Source organism: Rhamphochromis longiceps, linkage group LG11 (assembly GCF_057381845.1).
Source record: "Rhamphochromis longiceps isolate RC_006_pf linkage group LG11, R_longiceps_female_GT1.1, whole genome shotgun sequence".
Classification (NCBI taxonomy): Eukaryota; Metazoa; Chordata; class Actinopteri; order Cichliformes; family Cichlidae; genus Rhamphochromis; species Rhamphochromis longiceps.
Genome location: NC_140567.1, coordinates 18,557,252 through 18,572,181, shown reverse-complemented (window position 1 = coordinate 18,572,181; position 14,930 = coordinate 18,557,252). Strand labels below are relative to the sequence as shown.

Here is a 14,930-nt window from a genome sequence, read left to right as displayed (position 1 = left end):
ATTTGAAAAGAATCAAATAAAGCCAGAATAAGGAAGCGTGAAAGGGACTGTGAAATAAAAGTAGAACAGGCCTACAGCAAGAAATACCTCGCAGATCACACTTCCACCTTCTAACCTCAACCCAAGCAGCTTGTGAAGTAAATCTCATCAATGAAGTGAACAGAGGATGCACCGCATTCATCAGTTTGGAAATTAGTTTACCTCACACTCATTTCATTATCTCCAAAAAGTCAGCTCCCTAAAGGGCACTAGTACCAACCCACTGGCTGACACAGAAAGAGAGCCACAGCAGGCAGAGCCACCACCACCACCAGCGCCACCACCACCAGAAATAGAATTCATCACAGGAACAACTCTCATCAGAGCCACATGATTAAAAATTATGTGAAGGAAATGAATCAGGAGTTGTGTAATGGGGAGAGCATCTGAAGAGGTGACAAGGGGAAGCTAAACTGAGTGAGAAATGCATGTCAGCAGCTCAGACGGTGCATTTTAATGCTGACTCAAGTAATAACTGGACATCAAATTCAGGCGAAATGTTCTCCACTGGCACACAGAGAGACAGGATCACAGTCCCAGCCCCTGTGTCATTTACCTATGGTGTAGCCTCTCTTCAGCTCGCCACATCGGGGGCTGCGGCGCTGGGAGTTGGTGGTGTTGTTTTCCTGCACCGCGAGGACGGTGGTTGTCTTGGCAACAGATGGCGCAGCCTTGTTGAGGGGCGAGGCGGGCACCAGTGTCGGGGAGAAACCTTGACTGGCAATATCCACCGACTGAGACTTCTTCTTCAGTCTGCAGAAGGGCAAACAAGGAGAGGAACGTGTTATTGCTATATTCACATGGTGTATGGATGAAAAGGCAGAGAGTGGACAGAGAAAAGATGAGTGACCTTCATCGTTCCAAGGGCGAGGGGATCAAAGCACATTTAAATCTGAGGCGGTTAGCTGTCACTGCGCTGTGTCACAGAAATGTAATTGTGCAAGGCAATTTTGCAGCGGCAAGGAAGTTGGTTGAAAGAATCAATAGGCTAATTGCAATCTTGTTAAGGGTGAATTTATTAGCATTGCTCTGCTTGCCCAGTGTAGAGCTGTCTCTACTGTAAAAAGGGATTAAATGGTGGGATATTGGAGAAGAACAGCGGGAGTCCAGAGCTCAGGAAACAGCGAGTAACAAGCTACAAAAGGAAAAAATCAAGTAGAGGGTATAAGAATTTACGGAGGTGGAAATGCTTTATTTCATCTAGAATATACTAAATCCTTTTTCATCCTTTTTCATATACTAAATCCTTTTGCATCTGTTTAACCAAAACACCCCTGGACCATTCACAAGTGGCCCAGAATCCTGCTGCAAAGATTTAACATTAAACAGCTCTAATGTAGCTCCATTTCACTGGCCCATCATCAACTTTAGATTTCATAATTAATTTTTAGAGAGCTGCTTAGTCTGGTGGCATACATGACATCTTATATTTAACTAGTTCTTAAAAGCCCTGTAACGAGGGCTTAAAGCTCTAGCACACGTGTCTTGGAAGCCACGGTTCACAAACTCAGATGTGCTTTCACTTTTGACTTGTGGTTGGGATGCCTCATGATTCAGCAGAATTAAACACCAAATCAATTTAGTGAATCTGTTTAACTGGGCAAAACAAATCTGTAAGAAACCACTGCCTGTAATCCCAGTTTACTTATAGCTTTGACTAACTGGGCCTGCTTGGGCACAAATCTTCATCATCACCCTGAAGTTATTCTTTTTGATGAACCACTTACTGTATCCATCCTCACTGGCACCTACATGAATAAATGGATGTATGTGACTGGTTATTTTTTATACTCGATACCTCCATATTTACACTGTTGTCTGTCACATCAATTCAATTTAATTTAATTTGCATAGCCCCAAATCACATCAACAGTAACAGTTGTAAGGTAAAGACCCTACAAGAATAAAGAGAAAACTCTAACAATTAGATGACTCCCTATGAGCAAGCACTTGGTGACAGTGGGGAGGAAAAACTCCTTTTTAAAACCAGGCTGCAGGAGCAGCAGCCATCTGCCCTTTTGACCTCCTCAGACTGTACCAATGTTCTCCATCCACTTGGAGATATATACGTCAGGCTGTACCAGAAACTACTAGTCAGATTGACTGGTAGTACTCCACGGATATCTGGAGAGACCAAAATAGAAGGGTTTTTTTATTCCCTTTGTTAGCCATGTTGCCCCTCTGCTAATATCTAATCTCCTCTGTTGAAATTAAAACATTTTCTCAATCTCATTAGCCAAGCCATGAGATGGGAACTTAGGGTATAAACAACATTTTTAATAAACTGCATGAACTTCTAGTGCTCATTGTAAGCAACCAAATTGGCAAGTTTGCTAGCAGACTTGCCAAAATTTGCCAAGTAAGCTAGCAGGAAGTTAGCTGGGAGTGCTAACTTTGTATTGATTAAAATTGTTTGTAATTCTAAAAAAAAGAAAGGCCTAAATGGGGAAATGAGCATAACAAAAGAGAATGCAAAAAATAAAGAGTAGCCCTTGGTGTTAACATGACTACACCACCATCTTGGCTAATACCTAAAGATGCAACAAGCAGACCTTGTTGTCAAGCTACATAGCTAATCTTAGTCATGTACCGCATTTGCATTTTGTAAAGTAGTTTTTCCTCCATTACCACACGGAATTCAAATGGCTAAACAATTAAACAGAAGCTACAGTGCAACATGTAAAACTCTCTTTTCCAGTAAAAAGCTTACAAAATTTGAATGCTTATGTAAAGGGCATCAAAAGGCATGCACTGGCTGAGGTAGGTCAAATATAATCTGCCTACAACAAAAAACAAGTCAAAGCCTATTAAAAGGCTGATGAGATCCCAGGTTTGGGTTTTACATTTATAAATGAGTTAACTGGGCTAATCTGAACAGGTAATCCCACAACACTCAGCAGCAGGTTTATCCACTTACATATGGTCGCAAAGCCACATGTGTAAACATACAGAATAAATCACACTAACACACTGACACACTCATACAAAAGCATCTAAAGTGGTAGTAAAAAAAATACAAATAATAAAAATTAAATTCTTGGGTGTTCCAGCAAAAACGTTGTCAATCAAAAAAATGGCTCCTAAAACACTTTCTCCTATACACTGAAAAAGTCCTGAAACAGCAATACAAGATTCCCAGTGCTGCGCTCCCTCGCACACACTTCACACTTTCAATCATTCCAGCAAAACTGCTGAAGCGAACAGAATCTTTCTGGCCATTTCACCCAAGTGCCCATCCCCACATAGACCAAAGCAACACACATGACCATAGCGTCTAAATCGCTAATGAAAATGCACAATCTCTATGGAAATGTCCTTCACTGTGTGCTCTTTTTAAAATCAAACAAACTGAAGCAGTCAAGTCAAGAGAAGGTGCCAAACGGAGCAGGTTGAGCTGCAAAAATTATATAGATGTTTTCCTTCAGTCAATTCAGTGAAAACACACAGTTGGTATATTTCTACAAATATACCAACTACAAATTGACCCCATCTCTGTACCTTTTATATTTGCATGTACATATATTCTCCATCACATTCTGTCTCGTCTTTCCATTAATGCATGCAGTGGAGGTTTTGACAGAGCTGACAAAGGCTGACACAAAGTTAGCTGAATGTGCTAGATTGTACTTGTTTTGAGGACGCAGACATGCTGCTGCTGTTAATGGCAGGACCAGAGAGAGAAAAGACACAGACAGACAGACAGACAGACAGACAGACGGAGAAAGAGAGTGAAAGAGTGTCAAGCTATGTGAAGTCTATCTGCTTTCCCTTAGGAGTTAGTACTAATTACTGTCTCATCAGTAGAACAGAAGCCCTTCTTCTAGCTCTGTTTCACTAAGCTACAAGGCCAAACGGTATCAAAACGCGTGTGTGTCAGAGTTCAAGAACAGAATCGATGTGTCTAAGAAAGCAAGATGGAAACAGAAGCAAAGAGGTAAAGAGAAGGACAACGCATGTGAAAAATAACGTATTTGTGCCTTTGTGGGTGTTTACATTTTCATTCTTTCTATAATATGGAGGCAAAAGTCAACTCAGTGGCAATATTTTTATGAACTTATTCTTCATTTTCAAGTCTTTTTAAAAGAAAAATCATCAACAGTCAGTTTAAAAGAAGAATGAGACAGTAAAACACACAAAGCACAACAAAGAAACAAATTAACATTTGTAAAGACAAAATATTAATGTGGAAAGGCACACCCATCACCTGTCACCTCCAGCTAGCATGGCAAAACAAATATGCACGTCTCAAAGGGGACCTCTTTTTCATATTTTCTTTACCAGAGGCAGGCAATCAAAAGGAAGCTGCCACAGAAAATGAAGGGACCTCAAAGGCTTGTTTTTTGGACATTGACTGAACCGAGGAGATTTATCAAGGCAGAGTACAGCATAAGTAAGAATTATTATTTTGTTCTTTCATTTATTCAACCCTAGTGTAATAATCCACACGATAAAATATGGAACTGGAAATGAGCACAACAGGTCCCCTTTAAAGAGTTTAAAATGTACTTTGCCAGGGCTAATTACATTAACTGTTCCCATACTGCACATGTTTGACTGTTTTTCAGTCTAAGCAGTTTCAAGTCTGTGTTGTAAAACCAAGTCAAGGCAAATAGCTAAGGAACTAGAGAGTACCCATCAACTGCCCTTTAAATATGTGCTGTTAAGTTAAACCCTTTAATTAGGATGAATACTGAAAAATGTGGGGAAAAAATCATAACATGAACTTCAACTCAGCATAAGCCATTATTAGCTTAGCACTCAAGTCTCTGACTGCACTGTCAAAGACGAAGGTATGTTTTTAGGTAATGCAGGTTTTAAAAAGAAAGAAGGATAAATGGAAGTCGTACAGGCATAATGATGTACTAAAATAATAATAATAATAATAACTATAAAAATTTATAAATAATATTCTATTTAAGGCCTATTTAAGGCCTCAGTGCAGCACTGTTTACAACTCTTTATGACCAGCTAGCGAATGTCAACAACCTCCTAAAACCATTCACTGAGTGGTTGTGGAATACACTTTTCCCTAGTGATTGGTATTTGCTAATCAGTCTCTTGGCCTGTATGAATGGGACTTGAGCAATCAATTTCACCGCAGCTGCAACCTCCAGCAATCACTAACAATCTTCCACGGAGTAAATATTTTTCCTGCAGTGGTTTCCAGATGGTTGCTAACTGGTCCTTAGGCCTGTGTGACTTAGGCCTAGCTTCTTTATGATTTTTTTTAATATAGTTTTTGTTATTCCTGGAATAGACCAGACCAGTTTCCATACTGCAAGTCTCAAACCATACAATATAAACCTCTGTCTCTCTCTCTATGGCAATGCTTTACAGTGGTAGCGCAATTAAACTGGCAACCATTCCTGCAACCTGACATCAGATTTAACAACCCCGACATGTCTGAAACATTCCACCTTAATCTCTATGCTTTTAAGTTTTTCTTTCTTTCTTTTTTATTACTTTGTGTCCAATAATGCTTGTTTAATTTGTTTTCTTGCTGCAGTAGTTTTACTATAGTGTCAGCATTTTCTACTGCATTCAGACTGTTGACATTTCCCACTGCCACAGGCTATGTAGTCAGGTAACAATGTCTGGCAAGGATCACCTGCGTTGCATTCACACATGAATTTCTCAATGATATATATACACACACACACACACACACATATATATATATATATACACATATGAAAAAAAAAAGTTTGCCACGTTTGTCCTTTTCATTTCGGCCCCAAAGCCTTATTATAAAGTTGTGCTGAGAGCTAATCTGAGGTCCACAGAGTCTTTTCTAATGAGCATCCTAGCTCAGCTTACAGGTTCAGGACCCAGGTGGGTGGTAGCCTGAGAACTGAGATGCTGTGTACCATCATCAGCTGCACTCTTCAGCAGCTTCTGTTTCCCACTGCGACTAACGGAGGAGCAAATGGCTGTAATCCCTCATACAGCCTAAGAATTGAACTTAAACCGCAGATTTTAAGTCAAAAGTAATGGTAACTTATCTAAAATATGCACGTTCAAATCTATAGCAGAGAAGAGAGAAAAAAATCTGAATCAAACAAGAGGGGACTGCACAAGCTAAACTGTTCACACATGCATAGTCATTCTGAGCTATTTGGAGTGTGGCTGTCGTGGATGATTCAAAGCACTCCCAACACAACAAATTTACAACACCAGATTTAACGAGTGGTGGCTGTAGTGGACTGGTTTGCTTTGTATCAGGCTGAAAGTGTGAGCTGTTAGAACGAGACAAGAAGCATGCCGAAGGTCAACAGCCAGCCTGCCAGATGGCGTAGCAGTTAATGATGTAATGGACACCCTTGCGTCACCAGTAGCTACTGTTTCCCAACCACATGGCTGCTTCATGTTTGGAACTTTCACAACTGATAACACCACAACTGTGAAACCCATAAAGAAGCCCTAGTGGGAGCTTGCAGCAAGTATAAGAGGCTTTTCCTTTCACACCAGTGAGGAACTATAGAGCACCACAGAGGAATGAGAGACACATGTCGACAAAGCCAGCAGCTCGGAGTGATTCCTATCTGCGAGCAAATGCTCACTCAATGATGAACAGAGGGAGGGTAAAAAATTAAAGAAAACAGACACACGGGCATTTTGTTTTCTTCCTCACTTTCGTGATCTGACCTGGACCAGGAGGCAGTGGTACATTTGCAGCTCTGCCAAACTGGCATCAGTAAGATTATCCAACTCTACAGGGATCCACGTGACTTGGCAAAAGGATGCATAAACAACAGGAAATTTGGGGCTAAGTCAAAACACGCTTATCGCTCCCCTACTAAGAAGGATTAGACCTTAAAAAAGGGGGGATGCGTTTGCAGTGCCTTCCAGTGCTCCTCTTTGCTTTGCTTCCAGTTCCCTGTCATGAACAAAAAAGGAGTTAAAAAATGTTTCATATTTTTTATTTATAGCAGAACTGATAGTAATACTAATACTGCAAATGGTTAACTATAGTGTGTCCTTAATAAGCTGTTAAAAGGCACTCAAGGTAAGGAGATTGGATTATCTCTGCGCCTTCCTTCACAACTAAGTGAACAGCATTTTCCAGGTTGCACTAGGCTGTTTTTAGTGAAAAGCTTTGATAAACCCACGCAATGCGACAAATAGCACAAAGGCCGCTAGCGTAGTGGAGGTTTTAATGCTTTTTTATGACTATATATTATACACGATGTTTTAGGGCCCTGCTCGTACAGGACTGCTTTCATGTTCTTCCCATATTATGTTTCATTGTGACGTTGCTCTCGCCACAACGTCTGTGCAGGGAGGAGCTCGGGGTCGATGGAGGAACAACAAAAGGGTCTTGCTTTTAGAGGGTAAGGAAAAGAAATCATTCAGGTTGGAGGACTTGTTGCAGTTTTAATTGAAACATTTCAGGCCAAACCACAAGTAGGTGTGACATCTGATGAATCCTAAAAACTAATAAGGCACTTAGTTATTTTGATCACATGAACAACTTCATTAACATACGGCCAGGCAAGGGAATATCTTCTACTTCTTAAGTATCTCTTTATCAACATCCTCTCATCTTCATACCATGCAGCACTCACATCAGATTGTTTGATTTGAAATGGATAGCAGTTATGACAAAAACGACTTGACAACTGAAGGGTTAGCTAAAGCCTAATAAGAACGAGTCAGTTGCTATCGATGCTGTGCTTCGACACACACAGAAAGAGAGAGAGAGAAAGAGCAACAACAACCTGTGGCCATGCATGTTAATGAGCCTCTTTTTTACGCCTCGAAGCAAAATGAAATACGGCTCAGACCCCGCCGTCCTCTGCTCTGCGGTTAGACACCTCCACATAATGATCTATGGAGCTCTACGCCACATTACGCTCATCTTCCCTTCCTAAATGCCAAAGCACCAATTCCATGTCAAAGGTTCATGTGACGATTTTGACCAATGAGGCTTTAAACTCTCCCTCTGTAACTAAGCGGCGAGAACAAAAGCTAAAGGCCAGCCGTGACGCAGGCAAAAAGTTAAACAACAGAAAAGTCAGCAACATTATTAAATCCTGTGTCAGGTCGGCTGTGACGGTGTTTGCTACAGAGCATTTGTCATCTGGAGCCGGGAAGCATCTATAAAATGCCACTTTTCAGCCAGACATGAACAATGCAATCAAGAAGTGAAGCTACAATTCAAACTCATTAAAGAGCTTTCCAACAAATGATTCGTTGTTCCTGACACATCTGATGCTCAGCAATTCCTTGCCCCCCCCCCCCCACATTATTTAATTCTTTAAGACCCCTGACATTCTTTTGGCCTTCTTATGTCTTGTTTTGCGGTTTGTCACTGGCAAAGGCAAACAGGCCAACATCAGCATCAGCAGGTGGATTAAAGAAAGAAAAAGAAAGTGCCTCGGTGTGTGACTTTCTTTCTCCAGTGTTTCGCTATAATAAGGAAATGAGATGTGCTATAGGAACAAAACCAAGATAGAGATAAGGCCCACAAGCACAGGAAAAACTACACAGATGGTGATAGCTCTGCCCAGACTCATTGATAATAAAGCCAGTGAGAGTCGGGTATAGAAGTACTTTGCACTGTTATCTTGAAATACACTTTACAACTTTTTTAAGGCAGCTGCCATTCCTGCTGTGAAATCAACTACGTTCTAAAAGTTAAAGTTCTTCTATAATATAAATCCTTAAGCTAACAGAATGTAAGTAAAGCTACTTTTTATTCCGTGTCCTATCAACAAAATGTTCACATTTTAAATGAAAAGCCTGCCACAAATATCTCAGTTTGTTAGGAAAGAGTTTACAGTGCATGGGATTTTTTTTTTAAACCGAGCTACCAAATTGGGTATTGTGAATCATGTAACTCTACTCATATTAGTATCATCTGTGAAACTTCTGGTATCATACCCGATTTTAAACTGCTTTATAAAAAAGCTTAAACATTGGTAGCCTTTGCTCAACTCGAAAAAAATTCTAGTTATATATAAATGTTTCGGCAGAATCAGAACTTTTACTTTTCTTTTGCTTAATCCATCCATCTATCCTTATCTCATTCAAGGTGGCCAGTCTTTCACACAGCTAACTTACAGACAGACAAAAACTCACAGACACTCACTCACACTACAACCAATTTAGAATCACCAATTAACCTAACCAACATGTCTTTAAAGTGTGGGAGGAAGCTGGAGTACCCGGAGAAAACCCACAGGACGAGCAAGCCCCTCAGGAAAAGGCCTCCGGCTGTAGAGTACAGAAAGTCTACCTGCACCTGTGTTTTCAGTTTAAAATTCAGCCCCCATGGCTGTGGGTTAAAAAAAATCCTCCAGACACCAGTTTGTCCTCCTTAATCAAGCCTTAACTGATTGCGCAGCATTACACTCTAAAATAATACCGGACGAAGACACTAGCAAACATAATGCTTCACTAGCCAACCATCCCTGGAGATGTGTCTAATGATTTCTCCATCACTTAGCAGCTGCATCTGCCAGCAATGTTGAACAGCTCCATTCTGATCAAAAACAGTCCATAAATCAACAGTTCGGTTGGTGAACACACAGCTGGGAGGCATGCAGCTATTCACTCTCTAAAATGTATCAATATCCCACAGAAACACCCCTCAGCCACAGCCTTTCACTTGACTAACAGAAGAATTATCTTAGCTGACACAAGGCAGGGAGAGAAAAGAGGAAGATGGAAAAGCAAAAATCGCTGCTTCATTATGTGTCTGTCTCTGACTCGGGGGCATGTTTTTCTCTCATACTTTTCTTTTCTAACTCCGTATCACTCAGACAGCAAACACGGACACATACAGTGAAAAAAAGAGAGCGTGCACACGTGCACTCTTTGTCCACATCTTGGAGACAAACACAACCCTTCAGACTCAGCCGCTCGATCACACAGCTTTCGGTGTTTGACTCAGTGAGTATCTGTGGGGCCCAGGGACCGTTACTGCTGCCACTGCAGTCTTCCACTGTCCTCCTCCTTCACCTCCTCCGCCGCCTCCTCCTCGTTGCTAGCCTCAGCCTCGCTCCTGCACTCTCATTTGCTGAGCGCCGGTGACAGGCAGCAACACAATTGGTCAGCGACGGTACTGGATACAACGTCATGCCACTGTGGCTTGTGGCGGTGCAGAAATCAGAGACGTGTTGTGAGTTATTGGCAGTTTTTCAGCAGTGTGTGGAGTATCATATTAGATCATTACGTCTGGAAGAAGCTGGAGGGGCAGGACAGACAGCGGAGATGAAAAGGAACGTTTTAATTATCACCGTTATTGGCTTCCCACATAGCATCTAATTTGTTTGAAAGAATAATGTGCAAATATATCCCAGAGCAACAACAGTGCATTTGTGAAAAAAAGTAACTGCTACAAATAATGGAAAACATGACTATACTGGCTGGTTTGTTACTATAGTTTTGATGTAGCACAGGCAGACTGTTCCTCCTATGATTTTTGATTTCTTTGGATTAGCCTGTGTTTTCTCTCTCTGTCCTCTTCCTTAGTGCTGATTGTTTGGTGGCCCACCTCCATGCATATATAGCCAGAGAGGGGGCCAAGTGGAGAGATCTCCTCCACCAGACCGTTGACTCGGGCTGTTGTCTTTAGTTTTATTGTTTAGTTATTAACTGAATTCACTAGTTTACTTTCTTGGTGTAAAGTTAGGAGGAGCCTGAACCTAATCTTTCAAACCTAATTGCTTTTTGCTTATTGTGGATCCCATCACCTATATTTGTGCACAGTTTTCTCATAATTGTTGCATTATTCGGGATTCTTTAAACCATGGCAACTTTGTGGCATGCTATGTGTTGGGTTCCTGAGTTTGGTGACCACAATACACTGAACAGGAATGGAGACAATGTAAGAGAGATGCACTCGTGCTGTGTAAGATTTTAGAAAATACACCTCATTTTGAGAGTTGAAAGATCAAATTGGATGAGACTTTCCAACTAAAAACCTAATTTTGTATAAGTTCTTTTTAAATGCATTCAGACTGAGTGTAAATTTAAGTCAATCTTGAAGTTGGTGTAAGGCGGAGGTCCCCAACCCCGGGGCCACGGACCGAGTTGTTTGGTACCGGGCCGCGAGAGTTGAGGTCCGGGTGTGAAATTTATCATTTTCAGGGTTTTTATCGTTAACTCGGTTTCCCTGGGTCTTTTCCCGTGCTGTAGTTATGTGTCTTATTTTGAAAGAAATATTTACACGTTACCATAGCGATCAGAGAGCATTAAAGGGGCAGAGAGGAGGATGTTACTCTCAATATTGTTGGTGCATTTCAGGAGGACGCTGGTAATAAAGTTACACAATTACACAGTGAATTCGCGTTTATTATTATATTTACAAAATACCACAGTTTTTGTCTTGGTCGTATCATTTTATTTTGTTGTCTTTATCTGCGACACCTTAAAGGCCAGTCCGTGAAAACATTGTCTGACATTAAACCGGTCTGTGGCGCAAAAAGGTTGGAGACCGCTGGTGTAAGGCGATGTAAAATTGGCATACTGTCTACAGTGATGCTGGTGTTTCAACAGTTTCCAGTTCATGGCAAGCTTAGGCGGGGGTGGTTCCTGCCTCATTCCTTAACATCCAAACTAATTTCCTGTCATCTGAGGGTGACAGTTTGGGTCATCTGCAACATTTAGGCAAAGGGGTGACACATCCAAATAACTTGCAATTACGTACAGCTATTTGAACTGATAGTGTTGGACCTGGAATGGACCTCAACCCTATTGTAGAATTTTGGGCTATGCTGGGTCTGTACCAGGAAACCCAATTTAAATGAACTCCACAAATTCTGCCAAAAAGAGTTGTCAAATATCCAACCAGAATTAAACCAGAAGGCTGTTGATGGCTATCAAAAGCACGTGATAAAGATGCTACTTGCTAACTGATATTTTACCAAAAACTAATGGAGAATATGTATTTTTACATATATTGTATTGTAACTTTGAGCCTCTTTGTTTCATTTTTATCCTGTCGATTAAAGAAAATCCAAAATAAATTCAAACTCGGTCCTTGTTAGATCAAGTTATCATCGAAAAGTCATTCCATAAAAAGTCAACCAAACCTACAATAAAGTTTCCACCTGACATTCTAAGAATCTGCAAAGAAAAAATTGAGGTCATTTTGAATTTCAGGAGAAAAAAAAAGGTGGGACAGAGCTATGTTTACCACTGTGTAGCATCCCCTCTTATTTTAACAGACTGGCTGCTGGACTTTCAAAAGGGGATTCAAGTTGTTAAACAGTCCTGGCTTTTCCCTGCTGTAGTTTTGCTGAAAGCTCTAGATTACAGGCATTTGTAGCTGAACGGATCACATGGGTGTGGACCAAGCTGCTATTTTCAGGGCGTCACATGAGCTTGTTTTCCTTCCTGCTTTATTGTATATGAAAAAGTTGTCACTCTTGGTACAACAACATGACACTCTTCTGCCCTTGTTATTAATTTAAATGATTTAACACAACTGTTAGATTTTAATTGTCCACAAGAAGTTTGATGTATGGAGTCAGGACATCTTCACCTAGCTACACCTAACTGAGCATTAAAAAGCTTTAAAGTAAAAACTGCAATGTGTCATTTTTCTAATGCTAGCAAAAGCCTGGAGAGCTTTTGGTTTTATTCATCAGTTCAGAGTTTTCTCTTTAGTGTCGAATCTGCTCTTATTTGTTGTTACTAATTAGTCTGGTTGCTATCAGAAAAGCTTCAGGAGCGGAGTGGGCAGAGGGTTTGGTGATATAAGGTGGACTAGTGGGAGGGGAGTAGTTCAAAAGTTTAAAAAAAATAAGACAAAATATTTTTTCCTTCTTTCTTTTCTCCTTTGTTTGGGTCTGAGAGAGAGATAAACAAAGCTGTCGGTGATACAAACATCCCATCTGACACAGAGCAGAGGCTGCTGTGAAACCATGCTCATTTGTTGAAGCGCAACCCTTTGATTGGCTGCCTGCTCTAATTAGAACAAAAAACATATGCTAGACTCCAGCCGTCTCATTAACACCATGTCCTTGAAACAACACCGAGTGGCCCTGCTGTCTGACTGTGGACAGATTCAAGCTCTACGCATGAAGGGCACTACATGTTGTAACTGGTATAAGTGGCCTTGAAAGGCCTAAGCCTTTCTTTTCCTATGGTGAGCATGAAGATGCCCATTTCTGTGGCACTACCGTCACATGCTGGCCCAAAATTATTTGGACTTGGGTTTTCATATGAGCAAATACTAGTGCTTATCCTTGCTTAATTGCATTTGAGATGCTTGTGTGAAGCGTTTGATTGAGCAGGGTTTTAAGAAGACCTTTAGTTGGAGAGAATATTATAGGTACTTTGGGCTGCTCCCTTTTCCCCCCCAAGGGGTCACCACAGTGGGTGAGTGGATCCACATATTTGATTTTCCCCCAGTTACTTCCCTGCCAAGCTTTGGAATGGCGCTAGAAGTACATTTGCTTGCGACCCCCAAAGCTGGCCTTCTCTTTCACATGTCAGACAAACACGATGCACATACATAAGATCAAATATGAGCTTGTTCCACTGTGGGCTTATAGAACTGGGATGTCAAACTCATTTTACATGGTGGAAATTTCCCCTCCTGTCAGTGTAAAGATGTTTAACTACACATTCAATCTCCGACATATATAATGTAAGATAAAGAAGTGCAATTTTAACAGTACATCTCGGTGTTTCTACATGATATAGAAATCCTGCTAGAGTAAATGAACAAAATTTGTCAACGTGGCTCTTTTTACTTAAACTGAAAAGAAAGAAATGCGTAAAATGACAGAAAAAAAAACTGTGTTGCTCATTGCCCACACTGTGCTATCATTATAAAACAAAAAGTTCCCTTTAATTTACAGAAAATGTCCTTTTTTATGGACATGCTGTAAAAAACAAAAACAACCCCAAACAACATTTCTAAAGTACATCGAGAAAAAACAGGAACTTTTCTGTCATTGAAATATTTATTACTTATTTACTTATATTTACTTATGGCGTAAATGGCCATGGCAGAGGTCGTCTTTAGCAGGAAAAGCTGTGGAACTTATGAAAATACAGTTTATACAGGTTTATTCCTTTCTACAGTTTCCAGAACTATCCATTGGGTTGAATTGGAGTCTTTGCTGAGCTGATTGGATCCGCATTAAAATTGTCCCTGTTCATAGTTACAAGCTAACATTTTCAGACACAGAATTTGAACATCCAGTAACTGAGCAACTAAAGATTACAGTGTTGAGAAAACTGAAAACACAAGCTTTAAAATTGGTTCAAATTAAAATTCTGTCAGGTCTGACAGGCGTCAGCAGCTGTGCTGCCACATTTTGATAGCAACTGTAAAGACAACGTGTTCTGAATTCCCTACAGTTCACACCTGTGATTGCCTTCATCTCCATAGCAACAGCATACAGAACGAAATATGATTTCTCTGAATTAAAACTGGTGACCACAACACAAAACACAGGCTTCTGTGTTCAGTAACATTGAAAAGATTGGCAGTCCTTCACGGTGCAGTTCTAATAAACCATGCTCCTGGAGGAGTGACAGGCTACATAAAGGTTATATTTTTTATTCTTGTTTTTGTATCTCAGTACAGTCGTCTCCTCTGTGTATCTGTGCTAAATTCTATGAGTTGCAAAAAAAATTTACTTCATTGTATTTTCTCACTTGCACATCTGTTCATTGTTTGATGGCAAGCGCTGACTGGAGGCACCGTCATCTGTTAGCACTGGTGTCACTGGCACCAGCTGATCAGGTTACACGTCCTAGATAGTCCGAAGCTGGAGGCGTACTTTGGTTTGAGGTCACTCTGGTCAAGCCTGACTTGTAAAGAACTGCAAATGTGTATACCTGGAAGGATAAATCTCCTCCTTCCAGTCCACAGTTTTATTTCTTGAATCAACTCTTCCTTTTCTCATCTTTTCCCACGCTCTTCTTGT

General features: G+C 40.7%; 1 protein-coding gene across 3 annotated transcripts in view; it reads right to left on the bottom strand.

Moving 5' to 3' along the window:
• The window catches only part of oxr1a (oxidation resistance 1a), a 180,444-nt gene that overhangs the window by 97,312 nt on the left and 68,202 nt on the right, over window positions 1-14,930 (bottom strand). For all 3 annotated transcript variants that reach the window (XM_085422592.1, XM_085422591.1, XM_085422594.1), the window contains one exon: window positions 596-792. In XM_085422592.1, the coding sequence (XP_085278718.1) occupies window positions 596-792 (197 nt within the window). The remainder of the gene's footprint in view (window positions 1-595; window positions 793-14,930) is intronic.